General features: G+C 40.6%; 1 protein-coding gene across 3 annotated transcripts; it reads left to right on the top strand.

Annotated features, from left to right (window-relative positions):
- Positions 1-24: 24 nt before the first annotated feature.
- Positions 25-25339, top strand: LOC127162543 (integrin alpha-L-like). Of its 3 annotated transcripts, none has more exons than XM_051105336.1 (11): positions 25-2160; positions 6074-6175; positions 9569-9648; positions 9984-10070; positions 10234-10294; positions 10820-10921; positions 15342-15410; positions 15499-15606; positions 15753-15851; positions 16048-16158; positions 24240-25339. In XM_051105336.1, the coding sequence occupies exons 3-11, from the start codon at positions 9578-9580 to the stop codon at positions 24414-24416; spliced, it is 885 nt and encodes a 294-aa protein (XP_050961293.1). In that variant the 5' UTR covers positions 25-2160; positions 6074-6175; positions 9569-9577; the 3' UTR covers positions 24417-25339. The 3 variants fall into 3 exon arrangements, with proteins under 3 accessions (XP_050961293.1, XP_050961291.1, XP_050961292.1); XM_051105334.1 differs by lacking the exon at positions 25-2160 and adding an exon at positions 2179-3536; XM_051105335.1 differs by lacking the exon at positions 25-2160 and adding an exon at positions 2179-3536 and having other exon boundaries at positions 15502-15606.
- Positions 25340-25651: the final 312 nt, after the last annotated feature.

A 25651-nucleotide genomic window follows, 5' to 3' on the forward strand; every position in this document is an offset into this window, starting at 1 on the left:
ATTCTAGAAACATGCTAATGACATGCTAATCATGCTAGAAACATGCTAGCGACATGCTAGTCATGCTAGAAACATGCTAGCAACTTTGCTAATCATGCTAGAAACATGCTAGTGACATGCTAGTCATGCTAGAAACATGCTAGCGACATGCTAGTCATGCTAGAAACATGCTAGCAACTTTGCTAATCATGCTAGAAACATTCTAGAAACATGCTAATGACATGCTAATCATGCTAGAAACATGCTAGCGACATGCTAGTCATGCTAGAAACATGCTAGCAACTTTGCTAATCATGCTAGAAACATGCTAGTGACATGCTAGTCATGCTAGAAACATGCTAGCGACATGCTAGTCATGCTAGAAACATGCTAGCAACTTTGCTAATCATGTTAGAAACATGCTAGCGACATGCTAGTCATGCTAGAAACATGCTAGCAACTTTGCTAATCATGTTAGAAACATGCTAGCAACTTTGCTAATGCTAGAAACATGCTAGCGACATGCTAGTCATGCTAGAAACATGCTAGCAACTTTGCTAATCATGCTAGAAACATGCTAGTGACATGCTAATCATGCTAGAAACATGCTAGCGACATGCTAATCATGCTAGAAACATGCTAACGACATGCTAATCATGCTAGAAACATGCTAGCAACTTTGCTAATCATGCTAGAAACGTGCTAGCGACATGCTAATCATGTTAGAAACATGCTAGCAACTTTGCTAATCATGCTAGAAACATGCTAGCAACTGGCTAATCATGCTAGTAACATGCTAGCAACTGGCTAATCATGCTAGAAACATGCTAGCAACTTGCTAAGTATCTATCTATCTGACTGACTACATTCAAACTTTAAAACTTCTAAATATAAATTTCAGACTGAAAACCATCCAAACTTAAAACTTCTTAAACTATTTAAACTTTTCAAACTTCTTACCTTTTCAAACTTTTCAAACTTTTTAAACTTTTCAAACTTTTTCAAACTTTCTGGTCCGGCTTTCTCAAGCCAACTTAAAGTTTGTCTTGACGAACTTTTTTATCTAGTTATATTTATTATATTTCACAATATTAAATTAATTCACAATATGTGCACTGATTTTATCAATCTTACTGTATATGATGAAAACAGATTTGTTAATGTCAGTTGTCTCATAACTGTCACACTGACAATAATGAAATAGTACATTAGCCTAATCACGTACCTATATAAAATCTAAATAGCGGAATTAGACAAAAATGTATTAGTTTACATTCCTGCGTATTTATGACGGTCGTTTATCATTTCTATCGTAAGACAGCAATCAATGGTCGCGTGCATTTACCTGAAAATAATTCCCCCAAAATAGCGCAATAATCATATCCTATATCAAAACTGAAACAGATTTACGGAATGGTCAAGTCTTTATTAAAGTGCTCCTATTATGCCTTTCAAATATGATCTTTCATATAGTGTGTAGCTGTATGTGAACATAAACTATCTGCAAAGTTGTGAAGCCCACAGTGCATGATAAATAAAGTTACTGTCTATCAAAAAAAAAAAAAAAAAAAAAAAAGAGTTAGCTCACATTTACCTGAACAAGTCGTCAGGAATTCAAATCTTTTTCTTTTACGGCCATACGTCACAAAGTAACATATTTGCATAATTTCCGCCCATGCTCTACATCGCGAACAACTTGCCGGCCCACAAACAGTAAAATTTCCATGTGGTTTACCTCACAAGGAAATTTACACGTACATTATACAGAAGACGTTGTATCCTATGCTGTGAGTATTATTATTGTTTTATATTCACTTCCAAAAGATGAATCTACAAAGATTGTATTTTCTAGCGATCGTTCAAAAAAGTAGTTGTGTATGTTATGTTGTGTAACAACCCTGCACATGTCTTGCTAACTGGCTAACTCATGCTTCTGTAGTTCTGTTGTTCAGCTGTGGACCCACTGTAGTCTGACAATTTGTGATTGATGCAGCTTGATTGTCTGTCTGTCTCATTAGTTGGAGTAATGATAAAGGATGGCGCACAAAGCGGCTTTCACACCGAATGCAGAAAGCGCTGTGCTATGAAACCCATTCGTTTCAATTGCTTCCGCTGCGCAAGGATGGCTTGTTTCTGCATTGACCCAGTGGAGCACGAAAAGGCGCGCACGCCGCTGACAAAGTGAGTTGTTCAAATGAACTTTCGCCGCTGCGCTCTGAAGCAGAGGGTGCTCGCTGCAGAGCCAAATGGGACGAGCTGGAGCTCTAGCTCCCCCTCGCTGGAGGTAATGGATGGAGATAGACACCTAACCACATCCTAACCCTACCTCTTACCCTATGCTAAACATAACTCCACCCATTAGTTCACACAGAGGTGGAGCTGGACATCCAGAGAGGGGGTGCTGGAGGCCATTCGGCTCTGCAGTGAGCAGTACTTGCACTGAAGGGCTGCACTGAACCGCGTTCGGTGTGAAAGCCGCCTTAATGCATTATACATTGTTTAAGTTTACAACATAGAGGTGTGCCCGGTTCGCTTGCATAAGCAAATTGCTAGTACTTTCTACGGTAGTCCGTGCTAACTTGTCGATCAGCCACTTCAGCCGTTTCATCGTCAGACTCTGGCTCAAATTGGTATGGTAAAATCGATGCCATCTTTTCTATGTATTGACAAGTATCCAGGCCTGTCAATCAGTCATGGGCGTTTCGTTTTCTGACACACTGTACGCGGTAGACCAATCATAAAGGATTGTGCCATCTGACCAATCACAGCAGTGAGGGCTCACGGAAAGGAGGGGTTTAGAGAGACTGATTCTTTGAACTGCTTCGCACGAGTCGTTTACGATTCATTTAGAAATGGGGTAAAATGAAATCTATTTTTGGAGAAAACTAAAGTGTTTTTTGACCTTGCATACATGTAAACCCGTTTTGGGAGTCTATTAAAACAATATTAGCAACCTTTAAAATGGCACTTTAACAGCTACAGGAAACATTTGCTGCTAAATAGGGACCTACTGTACAAGTTACTAAATCAACATCACTTACTTCAAACTGCACTGTAAATGATCACTCATTGTACTTGTTATTGTTTTAGTCAGGTTGTGTAATTGTGAGTTATATTAAGATCATGCCACATTTTCTCAGTAATCAATGCAGAAATCCAGATATTTTTAAAGGGTTCACAAACTTGTCATTGCCACTAATGCAGGCAGGATAATGATAGTACTCCATTCAAAGATAATTGGTTAAGATTAAGATTAAAGGGGTCATCGGATGCAAAGTTCACTTTTACATGTTGTTTAAACATTAATGTGTGTTGGCAGTATATGTACACATCTACCCTATAATGATAAAAATCCATGCAGTGGTTTTCAATTAATCTGTAAAAATAATATCCCCTTTTTCAAATCGAGCTATTCTCAGATGCCTTTCGGTGTGGCGTCACAACGACAGAGGCTGCTCCCATGATAGTTGATTGACATGAGCGTCTTACCTCAGACCTGCCTTAAATCAGCTGTAACAGTCCAGGAACCTCCACTGTTTCAATGCCGGAGCAGGGATGTAAGTTGGACAAGAATATCTCCGATTTAGCAATTAAGGTGTTATGTTGCTGGATGTAATAATGAATAGTGACCATAGTGGTCGTCATTTACTCCCGACATCTGAGCCGCTGAAGATGCAGTGGATTACGTTTGTTTGTGAAAAGTTATGTGCCTCCCGATCTACATAATTATGTTACGCTAATCATTTGTGATCCAGCAGAAGTGAGTATAAGTGAATCTTTGCGATCGCCTTTCCTGATAACGTGCTAGTTAGCAAGTTTAGCAGCTAAATGCGGCTAAAGTAAACAGACTCATCTCTCCATAGAGAGAAGAGTGGGGCGGGGCAAGCAGCGCTCATTAACATTTAAAGCAACCTCAACAAGAACAGGATGAATTTTGCAGAGCTGATTTTTGCAAGGTAAAAAGGGTGTTGTTTTACACTACCATTGAGAATTTTTAACCAAAGTATATTATAGACTTTTCATTAAGACCCTAAAGCAGGGGTCACCAAACTTGTTCCTGGAGGGCCGGTGTCCTGCAGAGTTCACCTCCAACTTTCCTCAACACACCTGCCTGGAAGACCGGATCTGGTGATCCCCTGCCCTAAAGAATCATATCAACTTGTGGAAAATGGACATCCGATGACCCCTTTAATAAAATACCTCAAATACCACATTTCACAGTTACTCAATCAGAAGGCACAAATTAATTAGCCAAATCTGAAAAAACTGGCAACAGTTCAGAAAATTTTTCAAACTGGAGTAAAATGTTTGTGGTGGGATCTCTTAGAAGCTCTGGTTTCATTCTCCAGGTCTCATCTTGAGTAAATATCTAATTGACTCAATTGCATTCTTGTGCTATAACATACATACATTAATCCAAACTTCTTGTCATATACAGTTAAGGCCTAATGGTTAGGGAGTCAGACTTGTAACCGGAAGGTTGCAGGTTTGATTCTCAATACCGGCAGGAGGGAGTGTATGAACACAGCTATCTTCCACATTAACCCCGGGTGCTGCAGCAAAAATAATTAGAGTGTGTGGTCCAATGTTTAAAGGAGAACTCTACTTTCAGAACAACTAAATTTACAAATAATTTACTCACCCCCTTGTCATCCAAGATGTTCATGTCTTTCTGTCTTCAGTCGTAAAGAAATAATGGTTTCTGAGGAAAACATTTCAGGATTTTTCTTCATATAATGGACTTCAATTGTGCCCCCGATTTTGAACTTCCAAAATGTAGTTTAAATGCAGCTTCAAAAGGCTCTTAACGATCCCAGCCGAGGAAGAAGGGTCTTATCTAGCGAAACAATCTGTCATTTTTTTTTGAAAAATAAAAATTTGTATACTTTTTAAGCACAAAAGCTCGTGTAGCACGGGGCTCTGGGATGCGCATTCTTGAATGATTAGTTCCTTTTGAATCGATCTTTAATGTGACTCGGGAAGAATGAGTCGTCTCTGGGAGTGATTCATTCAGTCGCGCATGTGCAACATCCTATTAGGTTCTGTACTGGAATTAGTTCTGTTTAGAGTTTTGGGGTTTTTCGAGTCGTTCGTTCATCTTATGGGGCTGTCACATGGTGAACAAACGACTCAAACCCGAAAACTTGTCAGATAAGAGGTGAGGTGAGCTAATCATAGACTAAACACCCAGTTAAACAATGAATTAATCTTTTCTGTTTCTTATAGCATTACAGCTTTGTCTTGTTTGTAGTGTGATCAATGTTTTTGTTAGCAGTAGATGTGTTAGGGAAGTAACATGTAACATTTTAATCATATTGTGCTAAAATGAACGAAATGACTCAAAAAAAAGAATTGTTCTTTTGCTGAATGAGACTCAAAGGTCCAAGTAGGTAAAATGATCCGAAATTCCCATCACTCTTACGAATCACATCTAAGTTCATCATCTGTGTTCTCCGGCTCAAAAAGGTAGAGAATGGCGAACAACTCCATCTTATTTTCTCCTACAACTTCAGAATCGTCCGACATCGTTGTAGCTTTTTGTTTGTAAACAGCTTGCACTTTGTTAGTCTCTGCACGTTCGCTTTGTAAACACTGGGTCTGTAGTTCTGCGTGACCTTTCGTTGTGATTCAGTAGTACATACTGTCGTGAACGCGCATCCCAGAGCCTGTGCTACACAAGCTTTTGTGCTTAAAAAGTATACATATTTTTATTTTTCGAAAAAAATGACAGATCGTTTTGCTAGATAAGACCCTTCTTCCTCGCCTGCTATCATTTAGAGTCTTTTGAAGCTGCATTTTAAACTATGTTTTGGAAGTTCAAAATCAGGGGCACAATTAAAGTCCATTATATGAAGACAAATCCTGAAATGTTTTCCTCATAAACCATAATTTCTTTACGACTGAGGACAGAAAGACATGAACATCTTGGATGACAAGGGGGTGAGTAAATTATTTGTAAATTGTTGTAAAAAGTTCTCCTTTAAAGCCAAGGCAGGGAAAGACCCTGGACAGATGGCCAGTCCATGTTCTGGTAACATGCATAATCTCCAAAAAGCTCCAGTGCCATAATTGAAACCTTGTTTTTGTCATTTAGTCTGGTGTACAGGTTTGGTGTGAGTCCAGCCACACAGAGCTCTCAAACGTTACACGCACAGCATGCAAGCTTGGGGCAATAGTTTTCCGCCAGAGAGCAAAGGTTGGTAAATTTCCAGATCAGTTTCATCAACACTGAAACCATTATAAACCTTTTACTATGTCGATTGTGGTATAATTCTCAGATTACATCGCAACACCTGAAGGCCGGTTTCAGAAAGGAGGTTTAGTAAAAACTCTGAGTATGTTAACCCTGAAATGAGGGAAATTTGTTTCAGAATGGGAGGTTTGTCAAACCTAAGAAAGTAGGTCAAGCCCATTGCTGAAAGAGAGGTAACTTATACCCAGAAATGGTTACCAAGGTAACTTACTTTGTGAACCTAACCTGGTCGGGAGCAGGTTTTCTTTGTTAAACAGTTTCTTTCAGTCTCCCCCTTTTTAAAGCGTAAGCAATGTTTAAATACCTCATTCATTCATTTACATGGCAAAAATGCTTTTCTTAGTGAGTATTTTGGCATCAAAATTATGTGCATTTTACTTAAAACAACAAAAATACTTTTAATGCAAATAGAAACAAGATTATTTTTCTTACCCTATTGGCAGATAATTTGCTAAATAAGATAAATACATTTAAAAGAGTAAATACCTTAAGTGCCAGGGTTCTGTCACTTCTGTCTAGTTTATTCGTGGTTTTGCATCAGAGCCCTGACACACCTCTCTTGTCTTGTTTTCTTGTGAGCTTGAGGCTTAGAGTGTGCTCGAACCATGCTCTCTTACAGCTGCATGCTTTATTTTGTTTTGTCTTGTGCTGTGTGACATGCAGCTTGTGTTTTTCACTGGCTGCATGCTATCATGTTTTGTGTGAACATGCGGCTTAAGAGTGTTTACATTAGCTGCGTGTTCATGTCCTGTTTTGCACATGGCAAGTGATTTGTTTTGCTGCCCATGTGCTTGTGTTGGTGTTTTTTGTTTTGTTTATGTGTGCCATGTGCATTTCCCGCTGGAACACATGGCTGCAGTGCCCCCAGAGGCGGCCGACAATGCAGCAGTGCCCCACTCTTGGAAATAGAGGTGGAGGAGAAACTAGGCCCGGAGGCTGTCCCAGAGCCCACTGCTGGCCCGGAGGACATTCCAGAGCCCAAGCTCCCTGGCCTGCCAGCTCCGCCCATGTTCTTTTCCTTGATGCAGGCTCCGCCCTTGGTGAGCACACTGCTGGCTCCACCCAAGCTCCTTGTCCTGCTGGCTCCCTTCTTGAGGTGGGCTCCGCCCTTGCTGCCTGCCAAGCTGTCCGCTATGCCCTGGCCTCCAGAAACGTTAAAGCCCACCTGGTCTGTCCCTCTGGCCCCACCCTGGTCATCCACCAGTGTTCCTGTCTGGCCAGAGCTCACCTGGTTCATCCTTCAGGCTCTACCCTGGCCTTCAGTCAGGACTCCAGAACTGCCGAAGCCTCCCTGCTCTGTCCCTCTCATCCTGCCATGGCCTAAAGCCAGGACTCCAGAACTGCCTGAGCTTTCCTTTTTTTTTGACTTGTGCTGTTCGGCACGCAGCTTGTGTTTTTCACTGGCCATGTGCTTTTTTGTTTGTCATGTTTTGTGTCGAATGTCTAATGTTTCCCTGTTGTTTGTAGTTTCTCCAGCACAAACCTGTTGGAAATTTAGCTGATTACTCTAGAAGGATCCTAGATGGAAGGGTAGTTTCAAGATATATGCCATAACCACCACTGTTTTTTTTTTTTTTTTTTTTACAATTACAATTTATTTAGTCATCTTTATTTCCTACAAATACAAAACAGTTTTCATGCAACAGTTTTTTTTGTTCTTCTTTTGTGCCCTCTTGCTTGCTGAGTAGAAGTCAAATGTTAATTTAAACTCAAATTATGAAATGTAACAGGATGGATTAGATGACATTTAATTATGTAAAAAGAACATTAGACAATGAGGAAAGCTGTTGTACATTGAAATAGACACTGAATATTTTCATGATATTTTCGTTAATATGTCAAATGTTTGTGAAGTCATATAGCTTACACCCATGAACCTTTTATGCTTAAATCTTTACCTGATTGAATAGTGTTTTTATACTTAATTTTTAGGTGCTGCCAATTTATTTTTATTTATTTATTTTTGCTATGGTATACCATAAAAATTAATATTAGTTCAATAATTTACAGTTTTCACCTCTGATATTATAACAGTTATTAAGAATTTAAGTTACGCGTTGACTAATGAGTTGAACTAACTCATTTCAGCTGTTCTGAAATTAAAAAAAACTCAGTGTTTCCCATTTCAGGTTAAGTCAACTCAGAGTTCAAGTTTAAACTCAAAGTTGGTTGAACCTCCTTATTGAAACGGGCCCCCGATACATTACTGCTAAACATTACTTTTACTATTGCTCATACAGAAAGGTTACACTGAACTGTCTGAAAAAATAATAATAAAAAAAAGAATTGCAAAAATTGTAATTTTACGGGGTACAACAGCCTGTCACAACTTTGTACCTTACCTACCCATAAAAAGTGGATAGTAGTAATATACACCCTCAAAGGGTAGTTCACCCAAAAATCAAAATTCTGTCATGCACTCACCCTCCACTTGTTCCAAACCTTGGAGTTTTTTTCCTTCTGATTAACACACAAAAAAAGATATTTTGAAGAACGATGGCACCCAAACCATAGTATTTTTTTTTACGTCGCTTTGAGGGTACTGCTACAGTGACAAACTAGTGTACAATTTTCACATCAAATAATAATTTAGTATTGTTCAATATAATAATATTTAGTTTAGTATGGGATTATTTTTGTGCCAATAAGAATGAACGTAACTTTGTAAAACTGAACGTAACTTTCCAAGAAACGATCAAAAATATGCCACTGCAAAAGAAGAAAAACACAATGAAAATGAAAAAATGAACTCAGTCGCACGAAATTAACATGCTCTTCAAATATGCTTCATTCTTTGTTAATGATTTTCAAAGAATCGTTTTCGCGAATCATGGATTATGAATGCGTTGCCACAGCCTTTGCTTACGCTTCGCAAATTTTCGTTTGCTGTTTTGGCACAAACCTCTCGTGGGGGAACTGCAACTGTCCATCAAAAGCTCATTAGCCAATCAGAGTAGATCGCTGTTAAGCCCGCCCCCACGAGAGGTCTGTGCCAAAATAGCAAACGAAAATTTGCGAAGCGTAAGCGAAAGCTGTGGCAACGCATTCAGAATCCATGATTCGCGAAAACGATTCTTTGAAAATCATTAACAAAGAATGAAGCATATTTAAAGAGCATGTTAAATTCGTGCGACTGAGTTCATTTGTTCATTTTCATTGTGTTTTTCTTCTTTTGCAGTGGCATATTTTTGATCGTTTCTTGGAAAGTTACATTCAGTTTTACAAAGTTACGTTCATTCTTATTGGCACAAAAATAATCCCATAGTTTAGGTGCAATTGTGTAAATTGTAAATCTGTAAATTGTGCTATAACTAGCTTACATCCTTTTTTTCTAAGACCTCACTGATGATGTCATTCATGGTGTCTACACCCTTTGCTGTGAATGAGTGCCTGGTTGTCAATGCATCAGTCACAAGGTCAGAAAGACAAACTCTAAAGGGTAAAACTCTAAAGGTCAAATGCATTGTTTCTACACTACTAGGAACTGAACTGAAAAAAAAAAAAATGTTTTCAAAATGTCATCTTCAACATTATTCAGACAAGCACAATCCCACGCCAAAGTAATGCCATTGGCTGCTGGAGTCAGATTGCGCAAACAGATTGTGCAAATAATGTTTTGATAGTGCTACAGACTTTAAAAGTTTTAATTCTTAAAACTTATGAACTTCACCTTTAAATTACCTAAATAAAATTTGTTGCTTCATTTGGTTGTGTCTTCAGAACTAACCTAAGGTTTTTCTGCCCATCACAGCAAGAATGAGAACAATGACACAACCCAAGATAATTGTGCAACTACATCTGTGGTAGTTAAACTTCCTGTTAATGTGGTGGTAAATGAGTAAGTCTCAAATTCCGTTTCTCACTATGAGTGTTTACTGTACAGTTTATGCAGCAAGTGAATCTTAGTTAACATTTACTAGTTATTTTAAGTTTAGTGTAGTTAATTGAGGTTTTGGTTTAGTGTGCATGTTCTTAATAATGTCACTTATTTGATGTTTCAGTGGAGGGTCAACTCGGTTTGTTGAATATCCTAACAGTGCACAACTTGAGCATGTGTATACGGTAAAAACATTAATTGTGCTTTTTTAAAGTGAAACACAGAATGAAATTTGACCCTGTTTAGTCTTATTTCCCATTTCTCATCAGTGCACATTTTTCCAAAGAATCAAATTCTTGTCTTTTTTAAACTTTCATCCAAACAATTAGTTGCTCTACCTAAGGAATGCTTTTTTTGTTTCCTGTATATGCTATCCTGTTTACCAGGCCACACAAGCAGAGAAAATAATGTTAACCAAAGCCGCATCATTATTTAAACTTTGTTTTAGGATGTTATAAGTAGGCTTACCTGTTGTATAGGGTACTGGGGCATTGCACAATTCACTGCAAATTAACATTCACTGTCAAATAAATTCAAGTAATATATTTTTCTTGTTTTGCTCTGCAAAATATGTCACACAGTAAAAAATAAAATGGGTGGCGATTTTTTTTTATAATAACTTTTACATTTGAGCTCATTTAATTTTTCCTATTTACCAGTTCCTTCAGTTCCAATCTTTTTCTCTCTTTATCCTCAAAAAATAAATCTAGGTGGAGAACACTGGAAAATGGTCTGTTCCTGTGAATATTTCCTTTGTATTTCCAGTGAAGATGGCATTAGGTTTCTCATGGAGTGTGTCTCTTCCTGAAATAGTGAGTCTGTGACCATTTACAGACATTTTACTGAATTTGCACCTATTAAAATCTGTTTTACTCATTTGCATCTTAAAAAAAATATTGAAATTTCATACACTCAGACTACTTTCAGAGGTGGTCAGGGATGCATAGAGTGATTAATTCATGCAATTTGGAGTGTAAACACTAATGTGCCCTTGTTCATCCCAGGCAACAGCAAATCATGACATCTAATCTAATAAAAGACTAACTTTAAAAGACAGCCACTGAAATAAAAATGTTGAGAAGCTCAAACATAGGGTAAAATGGTTATAACCTTTACAATACCTTCATAACCAGCCACATCACAAGATGTTATTTGAAATCATCAGGGGACAGGAAACAAAGCCTTACAAACATCAAGTAGCAGATGACCTTTTGATGAAATCCTCATGTTACGGATCTGGTCGGTGAGCTGCGGACCGCTCACCACCAGATGTCCCTCTCACCTTGTTCTCACACACTGACTGTTGCACTACACCCCGGACTCCATTCCCCATCAGCCATTGCACATCTCCCGCGTCCAATCAGAGACACTATTTATACACCGGTCTTCCTGTGACTCTCTGCCGAGTATTGATTTGTTATTAGCATTCATACAAAGTGTTTCTCTCTGTGTTCCTGTTTTTGTGGTTTGTTGTATCGTTTAGTCTGCTTTCGCTGCCTGCCTTTGTTACCCCTCGCCTGGTTTATTGGATTATTCTATTGCCTCGCCCTTGTTCGGATAATGTTTGCCGCTGGACTGACCTTCGCCTGTTTTAAGGATTACTCTTTGTTTGCTGTCCATACACCTGCTTGCCATTGTTTGACTCTGCCTGCCTGACCATGTCTATGTCTCGTCCCAACAATAAAAGTTTGCACTTGGATCCACTCGTCTCCCGTCCTTCTGTAACAGAATACTCGGCCGCACCAGGATCCAGCAACTTCTCAACCGGATGCCACGCAGGTATGGACATTACAAAACTGTTGTTAGCCCTTGAGCAGGGTACACGAACGCTCGAGGGCTACATCCAAGAATTTCTGGACATTGCCCGCTATTCAAACCTCCCGGACTGTGTGCTGATAGACCTTTTTATTGAGGGGATTAATCAGCCACTACAATGGAAACTCAGACGCGAGGGTCCGCGCTCTTCACTTTGTTCTTTATGGACTTTGCTCTTTTGTGTGTGGGCTCGCCGTTCACTGTGGGGGTCGCGGAGGAGGAACGCGACAACGCGGTAATGGCGGCCACGCACGCTGCTCGCAAAATGGCGGCCGCGCCGGAGCGCGACGCCACGGACACCCTTGCCGCCTGGCTCGTTCGTCAAATGGCGGCCACGCTGGAACGTGCTCAAACTATGGCGGCCGCGTCGGAGTGCGTGCACAAAATGGCGGCGACGGGGGAGCCCGTTCACAAGATGGCGGCAATGACAGGACTCCATCACGTCACAGCTGCCATACCAGAGCCAAGTCACGCTGCAGCTGTGTTTCCTGAGTTCAGTCAAGTTGAGGCGGTGTTTCCTGAGTCAAGTCAAGTTTCTAAGTCAAGTCAAGTTACAGCTGCGGTTCCTAAGTCAAGTCAAGTTGCAGCTGCGGTTCCTAAGTCAAGTCAAGTTGCAGCTGCAGTTCCTGAGTCAAGTCAAGTTTCTAAGTCAAGTCAAGTTGCAGCCTGAGTTTCCTGAGTCAAGTCAAGTTTCTAAGTTAAGTCAAGTTGCAACTGTGTTTCCTGAGTCCAGTCAAGCTTCCAAGTCCAGTCAAGCTTCCAAGTCCAGTCAAGCTTCCAAGTCCAGTCAAGCCAAAGCCGTCATTCCTGAGCAAGGTCACGGGCGTCATTCCTTCAAGGTCAAGCAAGGTTTCACCTGAGCGCCCAGCACCACCATACAAGATGGCCACCACGCCAGAGCCTGTCGCAAAGATGGCCGCCACGCCAGAGCCTGTCGCAAAGATGACCGCCAACGTCACGTCAGCCAAGCCAGTGCCTGCTAACGTCACGTCAGCCAAGCCAGTGCCTGCTAACGCCACGCCAGCCCAGCCAGCGCCTGCTAACGCCACGTCAGCCCAGCCAGCGCCCGCTCACCCCCCGTCAGCCAAGCCACAGCCTGTTAACGTCATGTCAGCTTCTCCCGAACCTGCACCAGCTGCTGTTCCTGCAAAGTCAAGTCACGTCACAGCTGCTGTTCCTACTAAGTCAAGTCAAGTCACAACCAAGTCAAGTCAAGTCACAGCTGTTCCTACCAAGCCAAGCAAAGTCACAGCCATGGTTCCCGAGTCAAGCAAGGTCACAGCCGTGGTTCCTGAGTCAAGCAAAGTCACAGCCGTGGTACCTGAGTCAAGCAAAAACACAGCTGTGTCAAGTAAAGTCATTGATCTTCACAAGCCAGGTCAAGTCACCGCTGATCTCCAAGAACCAAGTCAAACCACAGCTGACCTTCACGACCCAGGTCAAGTCACGATTGATCTTCACAAGTCAAGTCAGGCCTCAGCCAGTCACCTCAAATCAAGTCCAACCACAGGTGATCCTCATGAGCCAAGTCAAGTTATTGCTGCTGTCCCAGAGCCAAGTCACGTCTCATCTGACAGCCCAGAGTCGAGTCACACGCCGCCTGACCTTCCAGAGCCTCGCCAGGTCAAGTCTGCCATCCCAAGGTCACGGCCCGTCATGATGGCCAGCGTGCTGGACCCACCACTGGTGTCGGTGCAGTCAGCCAACCTTCCAGTAGTATTAGCGCATTCTGGACCCCCCCAGTAAGGAGACCCTACCTCCCGCTGCTGCTCTTCCTTTAATGGCAGTTGCCATTTGGTGTGTGTGGGCTGCACACTGCGCTCCTGAGGTCACGCCTGTTCCCAAGTCGGCTCCTGAGGTCACGCCTGTTCACAAGTTAGCCTCTGAGGTCACGTCCGATCACAAGCTGGCGCCAGAGCTCCCGTCTGCCTTCCCCATCGGAGAAGCCGCGCCAATGCCTCCAGAGGTGTCAGCGCCAGCTGTGGAACCTCTTATGGAGGGGGCGTTATCCTTTAAACTCTCTGCTTCTCCCTTTATTCTGTCTGCCTCCTCTGTCCCTGTTCTTCCCAGGTCCCAATTCATGATGCGGGTTCCCGCTCAGCCCTGGAGGGCCCCGGCGCCTCCTGCTCCGCCTCCGGCTCTGCCCTGGAGGGCTCCTGCGCCTTCTGCTCTGCCTCCGGCTCTGCCCTGGAGGGCCCCTGCGCCTCCTGCTCTGCCTGCTCTGCCTCCTGCTCTGCCTCCGGCTCCGCCCTGGAGGGTTCCTGGGCCTCCTGCTCTGCCTCCGGCTCCGCCCTGGAGGGCTCCTGGGCCTCCTGCTTTGCCTCCGGCTCCGCCCTGGAGGGCTCCTGCGCCTCCTGCTCTGCCTCCGCCCTGGAGGGCTCCTGCGCTCCTGCGCCTCCTGCTCTGCCTCCGGCCCCCGCCCTGGAGGGCTCCTGGGCCTCCTGCTCTGCCTCCGGCTCCGCCCTGGAGGGCTCCTGTGCCTCCTGCTCCGCCTCCGGCACCGCCCTGGAGGGCTCCTGTGCCTCCTGCTCCGCCTCCAGCCCCACCCTGGTGGGCTCCTGCTCTGTCGGTCCTGCCTCAGTCACCTGGTCCTCCGCACGGACCTGGCCCTCCAGCCCTTGCCCTGTCTCACCCCCGCCCCACCGCTCCCCTGGACTATGGTTCGTTTGTAGCATCTGGAAGCTGCTCTTTGGGGGGGGGCTAGGTTACGGATCTGGTCGGTGAGCTGCGGACCGCTCACCACCAGATGTCCCTCTCACCTTGTTCTCACACACTGACTGTTGCACTACACCCCGGACTCCATTCCCCATCAGCCATTGCACATCTCCTCCGTCCAATTAGAGACACTATTTATACCCCGGTCTTCCTGTGACTCTCTGCCGAGTATTGATTTGTTATTAGCATTCATACAAAGCGTTTCTCTCTGTGTTCCTGTTTTCGTGGTTTGTTGTATCGTTTAGTCTGCTTTTGCTGCCTGCAATTCTATTCTAGGTATATCTATAATCTAGGATTATTCTATTGCCTCGCCCTTGTTCGGACTGACCTTTGCCTGTTTTAAGGATTACTCTTTGTTTGCTGTCCATACACCTGCTTGCCGTTGTTTGACTCTGCCTGCCTGACCATATCTATGTCTCGTCCCAACAATAAAAGTTTGCACTTGGATCCGCTCGTCTCCCGTCCTTCTGTAACACCTCAACCTCCCCTTGCACATTTTTTTTTAACTTCCCTTTGGCCATTTGATTCTAAAATAACCTAAATTCTTAAAAAGTAAGTTTGGTTTCAAGTGAAGAAACTGTGCTATCTGAATGGTATGATTCATTGAAAGTCACACTGAAAGTAAATAAATAAATAAATAAATGTACAGTATCTGTGTTGTGAAAAGACTCAGTGCCATTTTTCCTTTTTTGTGTGACCCAGAATGGAACCAGTACAACTTGTGAAAACCAAGTTTCCCCCACAAACAGCAAAAGCTCCATTTTGACACATGTAAGATCAGTTTTTTTTTTCTTTACGACCTTAAATCCACTGTCAGCGTTTTGTGCTAAGGTAACTAGAGTTGTATCTTTCTCTTTAGCAGAACTGCAGTGCTTCAACATGTCACCTTATTGTTTGCTCCATCCAGCTATTGACTGATCAATCAGTCAGATTCAGGTTTACTGGAAATATTAGTTCAGACAAGCAGGTAAAACATTGTATTATGATACATTATGATATTATATATTCATTAGTACTAACCTATTTTTCCTTAGTCTGCAAAGTAGCTTCTTTTTATATTTTGATATGCAGGGTGACTGTCACTGATTCTGATAATTGGTTCTTGTTTTTCAGGGATCTGGTTTGCATGTTAGGATCATGAGCTCTGCATTTCTCTCATTTGACACTGAGAGGTACATCCAGTATCCCTCTGATGACTCTCACCAGCTATCTGTAAGAAAAATAAAACATTCTACTAACATTGATTTTAAAAGGTAAAATCCCAAAAACCTGATTGGATGAGAATTGATTACCACTGATGATAGAACAGAAAATGTACACACACCCATATCTTTAAAGGGTCCTTTGGAGGGCATGTTTAAATTGTGGGAGTCAGTTTTCATCTGCTCTGTTTCACTGTGTTCTGCAGATTGTGACAGAGTTGGAGTTCCCGTCTCAGGCTCTCACAGTGCTTATTGCCTCACTGTCTGTCATTTTTGGACTCATCGCTATGACGATCATCTTTGTGCTGCTGTATAAAGTCAGTGTTCATAACACATAATTTACAACTGACAGCTGTTGTGTTGAAGCTGAAGTGTCACTAAAATAAGCCTATTCAGAATTAATATTGAAAACTCTAAGACTCTTCAACCTGCAGATCTACCTGCAGACTTCAATTCCAACCCTGCTCCACACGTTTGATATTTTAGCCTGGTCTCACTGTTTATATATAGGTATTTATACGTAATGTTTAGGGGCACGAAACAAACATTTTTATACGTTTTTACTAAAGCTAAAACGTACAATTTAGACATATTTCAACGTTTAAAACATACAAATTGCTATGTATTTTTAGCTAAAAAACAGGGATGCAACAATACAGTAAGTCCACGGTTCAATACGTCCCTTGGTTTTTAACATACCTGTCAAGTTTTGGATTTGAAAATAAGGGAAATTTTCCGGCGTCCGCCGCAAGCAGTCCCACCACCCCAACCAAGCTCCAGTATCCCTTACATTTTAAGACAGGTGACAAGAAAGCTAAAATCACCACTTGTCAACCACTTATAAACTACAATCGGCTTTATGCACAGCTGCACTACTTCCTGAACTTCAGGCAGCTCCTTTGTTTCCTGTCTGCCATTATTGGACAAACTGATTAATCCAGTTTTGTTTTGGCCAACTCATCCTCTAGTTCTGCTGCTATGGCACCTGTTGAGTGTCCAGTAATTAGCTAGTAGCCTACAACATGCATGCCATGGGTTGATGCTCAAATGTTAGAATATTCAAACACATTTTAAACCCATTTTATACCGTTTTAGCAAACGTACAGTAGCCCAGCAGTAAGATAGGTAGCTAACGTTATATAGCTAACTTACCTAACTTACCTTCCCCCGTGTGCGATGCTAAAGTCGCAGTTACAAATTTTACAGAACGCGTGACTGTCCTCCACCCTGCTCTTCTTCAGAAATATAAATTCGTTGTCCCATTGATCGCGGTATTTACATGAGGGTTTTGGTTTTTTGGCAGGAGTGCCTTCCTTCTCTGTCCTGGCGTCCATCATCTGTCTGTTTTTTCTTCTTTTTTCCGCGTCGTCACTCATCAACTCATCATCTGACCTCACACACTCCTCACTCACCTCAACTATTCATCTGACCTCACACACTTTAACCTTTTTTCCCGGCCAACCACGGTTTTTTTAACCACGGTTTTCGGTTCGGTTCGGTTCTGATGTCTTGCCACTTCAGTGTGGGGTTTTTGCAACAAATTAACAAAATTCGTAAACCTCTGTACACTGACAAAAATCGTGGTTTAGTATATGTCTGCTTAATTTTTGTTTTGAGAGACGTATTATTTTTTCAATTTTTACGCAAAATAGTATGGGTTTCATTCATACTGGACGCCAGAGAGCGCCCTCATGCAAAAAAAAAAAAAAAAAAAAAAAAAACACATATGCGTCAAAAAAGTAGCGCTGATGACGTTCCGTTCCAGCTTCTCTAATATGGATAAAAGCATCGCTATTGCTGTAACTGATTAAAAACAAGATCATTCAAAACATTTAAAAATGTTAAACGTTTTGAATGATGAAATGTAAGGACAATAAACACTCGTCTGCAATAATATATGGTTTATCTGTGTTCTTCAAGATATCTTGTGTATTTTCATAAGCCATTGCTAATCGACATACATAGAATATATAAGTACAGAATTTATTTTCTGCCTGATTGTCTGATAAGAATCCACATCAGATCACATAAGGAAGTTATTTCAAACACTGGGCTGATGTTGTGAATTAAAAACAAGTCATAATGTTTAAAAACTTAATGCATAATGTATAAAAACTTTTGTTTTTATAATTCTTTTGTTGGACAAAAGGTTTATAAAGACTTATCATTGCATGTCATTAGAATGGAAGATGCTCTGTGTTTGTTGCTTTTTCAAAAATAAGTGGGGAAGTGTTTCCTCATTTCAGCACATGAAATCACGGGCAAACATACAGAAAATTCCGACAGAAATAAAACAAGGAAGTTATTTAAATGCAAAACCGAAAAAACGCAATTCAAAAGCATGTATTGAACCGTGGAGGTCGTACCGAACGGTTTGATATTATATTGAGCATTGTGACATCCCTACTAAAAAATGCATTTACCCCCTTAAGCTACCCCAAACCTAAACCTACCCATTTTATAGCGAATATAAAAAGGATATAAAACATAACATCTCAGGTTACATATGTAACCCTGGTTCCCCGAGGGAATGAGATGCCGCATCGAAACGCTATGGGAACACCTTCAGCGTGACCGCGCTCTGAATCACATGTGAAATCAGTCCAATAGAAGAGCGAGACGTCATAGGCGGGAGACGTCACTGACCAGGAAGCTTAAAAGCACATGCGCCGGAACCGGCGTCAGCTTCAAGAGGACCATCCCGCAGCGTTGCAGATATCCTGCATAGAAACGCCTGCAAGAAAGGCCTTGGATGGGTAGGATGAGCCTTGACCACTGATCTATATTGGAGAACTGGATAGCTCATGACCTCATAGAAGTGAAGCCACTGCGCCGCCATATTGCTATTCTCTAGTATTCGCAAACATTCTATTGAATGAATAGGAAATAATACGACTTTAATGAGAAAACATCACCTAACAAGTCAGCGTTTTCATATCTGACGTCTCACTGTACATTCTCACAACACAAACATCCTAAGCACGTAAACGGTTATTTGTTTAATGTCGGGAATTCCCTCTGCTTATTAAAAAGTTACGTTCATATACATTACAGTAGCGAACATCATATGAACATGATAAACATCGGACGTTCACCATGTTTACAAATGACAAAATGCTCATTCTGAAAACTTTTTTTAGATATATGCTTTGTATACATATAATTAGCCTTGTACAGTTAATAATTGTTTATGCTGTTTTGTTATAGTGTTTTTATTCGTAACGTTACAGGCTAAATGCACGTTTCAACAATAATTTCATTAACATCATTTTGAAGCAGGTAATGATTTAAATGTTTAATTCAGCCTACATAACATTCATGTTGATATAAATGTTAATAATAAACGTTAATAATGCAAAAATGTTAAATATAACATTTTAAATATAGGAATATTAAATGATTTAAATAACTAAAAAGATAAAATGAAAAAGAAACATTAAAAATGAAACTAAAACTGTCAGCAGATGCCCTTAAGTCACTGATTTTATCACTGAATCATTTATTCAGGAATGAAGCGACTCTTTAGGAATGGGTAATTGAATCAATGACTCAGATTCGTTTAAAAACGCCCGTTCATTCATAAACGGAACACAGCTGTGTTTGAATAGAGATGCAGATCAGCTGTGACTTTGTTTCAAACTATTTTCGTTGACGAAATTGAGCAAAATCAGGTAGCGTTATAGTCAGATAAATGTAATTTAAGGCACTTAATATAATAGAATTTGCGTGATCTTTAAGAGTTTGAAATAGATGTTGCTCACTTAGGGAAATTAAAATATGCACATCATAACTTGGAGAAATAACGCTGACTAATTACATTTGATATGGATTTAAAGACATCAAGCTTTATTTCCAAGATTTGAATTTCAATACAACACGGAGCAATATAACAGGCTTGTATTGTATTATTTATTGTATATTCGAATCAATTTCAGATACTAATTCCAGATATATGTTCATGTTTACTATTTCCTGCATAATTTCTTACGTTAAGAAATATATTTTGTGTTAGATCAGAACTGTGTCGTTAAGTGCGCAGCTGACACACCCACCTGAACGATTTCAAAACATCGTTTATCCTGCTCGAAAAGACGATAAATACGGCAGATAAGATTTTAAGTAAAAATTAATTTACATATATCATAAAAACTAGTCCTGTGTGACTGATACGCTTAAAATCGGGTGATTTTGGGTCAGCGGTTTAGCTGTGAGTCAATGGTGCTCTCTGCCGGTAGGGAATAGTAAAATGGCGGATCGAACACTTCCGGTGGCTTCACTGCCTGACGGCAGTTTAGAACGCAATGAGCAATCCTCCTCGGAGGAGGTTGATGTCGAGCGTCGAGCCCGTTCCCCGGGGGGAAGAAACCGCAAGAAACTCTCTCGAGAGCCGACGATGCGTGCTCCGCTCCCAAGCAAGCCACGCATAGAGCGTGTGTATCCCCGCTTGTGATGTAGCGAGATTAGGGAGGAACACACACTCTAAAACCTGATTTTGTCTTATCTTTTGCTTTAGACATTGTGCCCCAAATAAAAGCTGTGCAAACTAGCACAAAAAATGAGCACAATCACACACAACACAGAGCGCTGCTGAAAGACAGAAGCTGACGCCGGTTCCGGCGCACGTGCTTTTAAGCTTCCTGGTCAGTGACGCCTATGACGTCTCGCTCTTCTGTTGGACTGATTTCACATGTGAATCAGAGCACGGTCACGCTGAAGGCGTGCCCATAGTGTTTCGACGCAGCTCGAGTTCCTGAAGGGGAACTGATGAAAACATGCCAGAAAATGATTATTTTACTAACAATATAGCATAAAAATATTTATAGTCGCTAATCCTACTCCTACCTCTAAACCTAAACAAAACTCTCTCTGTACAGTATAAAGAAAAACATGACAGACAGATTGCTAAAAATGTCAAAAGCAGCCCAAATAACGTGTTGCCGCCGCAGTCCTCTTTGGCGGAATACGGAAGGTTTGTGTGAGGTGCAGAGCAGAATTTAAATTGTTAATCCTTAAAAATATTGTCCAGATTATTTTCCCAATCCACTCAGTGAAGGCATGCACGCATCATTTAAACACATCTCACCAGAAACACAGCATGTCCAAATGCTAATGCTCAACATTTTTGAGAGGGTGCTCGCTGCAGAGCCAGATGGGAGGAGCTGGAGCTCCAGCTCCCCCTCGCTGGAGGTAATGGGTGGAGATAGACACCTAACCACACCCTAACCCTACCCCTTACCCTATCCTAACCCTAACTCCACCCATTAGTTCACACAGAGGTGGAGCTGGACCTCCAGAGAGGGGGAGCTGGAGGCCATTCGGCTCTGCAGTGAGCAGTACTTGACATTTTTTGATAATTGTTTATCTAGAGAGTTCAGAAAATTTTACTGCAGTGGTTTTATTGATTGTGAGTCAAAAACCTTAGACTAATTCACAAAAGTAGTTTTTTTTAAATAATAGCAAATATTTAAAACACAGTTGGATTGACAGCAATGGTCCTAGAGGCAAAGTTGTTCAGAATGAGGAGATATATCATATGATATGAAGATCCAGATTTTGTGTGAATATATGAGGGTTTTTTTAGCGATTTGAGGCCATTTACCTTAGAAATGTTTTTGAAGCCTTTTTAACTGTTATAGCGCCACCTATGCTCCGATCTGTATGAAATTTTGCATGCTTATTAAGAGTCATCGGACACGTGTTCTGACCAACTTTCGTAAAGTTTTGAGTTTGTTTAGGTTTTATTTGGCTTTTGGGTGTATGTGGCCATGCCCCTTTTCTAAATGACCTTGTTATAGCTAGCCGAAAGACAGAATTCAACATTTTTTTTTGATAGTTATTGATCTAGAGAGTCTGGAGACCTGTGCTGCAGTTGTTTGATCGAGACTGAGCAAAAAAATAGGTTTTTAACATAATTGTGAATATTTAATGAACAATTTAATTGACAATAGTTCTTGAGGCAAAGTTGCTTATAAGGAGGAGATCTATCAAATGACATGCATATTGTGTGGATGTGTGAAAAACCACATGATTACAGAGGCATGAACTTGTTAGCGCCAACTAGTGGCTGATTTCTTTCAAAATTCTTACAGACCTTTAGGGCCATGAGTCAAACATGCCCAGTGAGTTTCGTTCCACTCGACCTCCGTTAGCCTTGTCTAAGAGGTGCTCAAAATTCATTGACCAATGCCGGCCATGTTTTTTGAGATACACCAATGTCCTCATAGACCCTTATGGCACATTTGACAGAGACACTGCATACCAATTTTCAAGTCAATCGGACTAACAGTTTTGTAGTTATAGTCATTTTTATGTTTCTTCCACCTTACACATTACACGTGTACCAAGTTTGGTGAAGATATCTCATTCCGTTGATGAGTTATAGCCATTTTAGTAAAATTGGCCCTTCACCTTATGAATGTTTTGCCGCCCCATTGTGACCTTGAGCCGAAAGTTAAACTTTTTTGATAATTATTGATATTCACTGTCCAGGGGACATTTCTGCACTGGTTTGGTTCTGATCGGGCGAAAAATCTAGGACTAGTTCGCAAAAGTAGGTTTTGAATTTACTTTAAAATGGTGGGAAAACCGGGCCCCGTAGAGCAAATCTGATTTTCTAGGCTTTTTAATCGTCTTGACCCAATGATTCCTAAAATCTAATTTTTGAGTCTACAACAAACGGTCTAGGAGTTCTGAGCATTTTTGCATTTTCAATCACTGTAGCGCCACCTATAGGCCAACTGGGGCAAGTTTCAGCTCTCTAGGCCTTACGGTTTGGTCTGCACAATCAGTTTTAGCAAAGAAAAATGATAATAAAAATCCTTACAATTACAATAGGGTTTCAGCACTATGTGCTCGAACCCCTAATAATAAAAAGAAAAACTTCTACAATTACAATAGACCTTTCTCACATTTCCTGGTTTCTCATAGCTGAAGTCATCATAGTTGGGTAAAATCCAAGAGCAGTGAATGGGAGAGTACCACAAATATATTTTTTGCATTCCCATTTGCTCAAATAGCAAAAGAAAAACTACACAATAGTGTTTTCACGACTTTCAATCAAAGGAAAAAAATTAGAGAGACTGATATCGGCAGTCAGAAGAGAGTACAATGTCAAATTGTCGTCCCTCCCATAGACTTGGCATTAGAAACCCCCTTGCATAGCGTTAACTAGTTTTTTTGTAACTTGATGAAAAGGTGATATAATACAAAGTATAGTGTTATAAATACACATACATATTTTTAAAAATCAAAATATAAAAAAGTTTAAAGGATTTATGAAGATGATGACCGTTAAAACACGTCATCACAGGCTTGTGAAAAGGGTCCATAGTGTTTCAGCACTGCATGCTCGAACCCCTAATAATAATAATCTCTACAGTTATAATAGGGTTTCAGCACTATGTGCTCAAACCTCTAAAAAACTCCTGACAATTACAATATGGTTTCAGCACTACGTGCTCGAACCCTTAATAAAAAAATCTTTACAATTACAATAGGGTTTCAGCACTGCATGCTCGAACCCCTAAAAATCCTTACAATTACAATAGGGTTTCAGCACTACGTGCTTGAACCCCTAATTACATGAAAGGTTAAACGATTGCAGAAATGTTATTAATTTTAAGAGTTTAATGTGTAGTCTTGTTTAACATTATATAGGCCTATTCTTGTAAACAGCCTGGCAGCAGAAATCACATAGAACAGAACGAAATGTTATTTCATATTAATTAAACAATTAAACAATTTAACAGTGCAATTGAAAACATAAGACCATTGATATGACAACTAAAAACAATAACAACAATGAAATGAATATTGCGTTTTAACATTCATAAGGATTCGTTTTTAGGTGTCGCCAATACGTCAGTATTTTACGTTTAAATGCTGATAATACGTAAGAATTTGTATGTGTAGATGCTGTAAATACGTCAGTATTGTACGTTTTAGTGTCTGGAAAAACATAAGTAAATGTATGTTTTGTAGAACCACATTTTACGTAAAATACATACAAATTATCATGAGATCACGTTAGCAGATATTTTCAGGTAATCCTAAACACATTGATTAGCTGGTTCAGGTGTGTTTGTTTAGGGTTAGTAGCCCTCCAGGAGCAGAGTTGGCTTACTACTCCTATTGTAAAGACTGTCTCTATGGTGCTGCAAAAATTATTTAAGCATCCCAACTAGCTCAACACAGCAACACAGTCTCTACCAGTGGTATGAAGTTGTTGATCTATGAAACCTGTTTGAAGTATTTTCTTGTTTTTACAATTCTATTTTGTGATGCTTGTGCCACAGACCTCATCTTGGACTACTGCCATTTCTTTTGTCCTGTGGATCTGCTGTTGTTCATGTACTATCGTTTAATCATTCTTCTTTATTTGCAATGCTGGATTTTCCAGAGGGGCTTTTTCAAAACAGCTTCAACTGATGACCAAGACAACCCGGCGCTGCCATCTGCTGGTGAAACTGATTTGACTACAGTCAGCAGTGACCAAACTAGAGCAGAAAACCCTGGTGAGAGTACTGCATCTAATGGACAACCTGGACACATGAATGAAGAGAGATCAACCCTGTAGTTAACTTTTACCTCGCTGATCGACTACTAAATATACTAACTATATTAAATAGTTATTAATAGTAACTAGCAGTAATTAATAGTAACTAAATATAGGGTAGAGTGGGGGGAAATGCCCCCTTTAAGGACTGTGTATTTTTTTTCTGTGAAACATAAGTAAAATGTGTTCAGAAAAAAATATCATTGTTTTCGTGACAATGACATAAATTTAAACAAAGTATAAAAAATGTCTAGAGCTTTCATGTTATTAGATTTTTAACAAAAATTAAATTTGTACCAAGTGGGCGTTTTATTCTTATTCTATATTCTTATTCAACCAACTAGTTAGAATTCATCTGATGGAAAAACAAAGAATTTTCAGAATGAACTACTATAATTGCCCATTGCTCCCTGGGGGTGTTTTACACCACCTGGCTGGGGGACGTTTTACCCCACTGATTATGTTTATGTTAGCTTAGAATGTAGCCAAAGCCAGCAAATGTCAATCACAGCATTCACTACAACCTGCCACCGCTGCGATCCCGCCCGCGCCGTCTATTCCTCTGAACGAACTTGTGGTTGTGTGGACTTTCTAAAAATTATATTGGCTTGCTTTTCGTTTATCTCTGCGACTTCATTTCCTGCCGAGCGCCTTTTTTCGTAGCTCACCAAACCACGTCGATAATTTACTGAACAAAAATGCATGGTCTTGAGTAAGTAAAATGGGCATTGTTGTATTGTTTTGTTTTTAAATGACATAGCCTGCATGATGTACGTTTTAAAAGCTGTTTTAATGCTATTCCTTGATAAACGTTTCTATTGTTTTTGACTTGTTTTAATATGTTATCTAACATTATACGAAAATGAATAATTACAGGCTATTGATTGATTTTATATTGTTCAATATTTCCCCAGCTGATTTGAATAAATAAGCTATGCATTGGCTGACGTTGAGTGTATGCTCTTCTTTTGTTTCTTTTTTAACGACCGCCTAAAATTTCATGATGATAACGCGAGGCAAGCGTACGGCAAGTGGAATTCATTCAGGGATTTGACAGTGTGATTTATAGATAAGTATTTCAAATGTAGACTATTATATACATGCACACACATAGGTTTTTTCTTACCATCTTTTGGGGGTATCTCGCTTTTAGTCTAGTCGGTTACAAAACTTCCATTTAAACGACTATCAAATTTGTCGTTGTGCACATCCCTAGTCCTGGAGTACCCCCCAGCCCTGCACATTTTGTATGTCTC

This window comes from Labeo rohita, unplaced genomic scaffold (assembly GCF_022985175.1).
Source record: "Labeo rohita strain BAU-BD-2019 unplaced genomic scaffold, IGBB_LRoh.1.0 scaffold_960, whole genome shotgun sequence".
Classification (NCBI taxonomy): domain Eukaryota; kingdom Metazoa; phylum Chordata; class Actinopteri; order Cypriniformes; family Cyprinidae; genus Labeo; species Labeo rohita.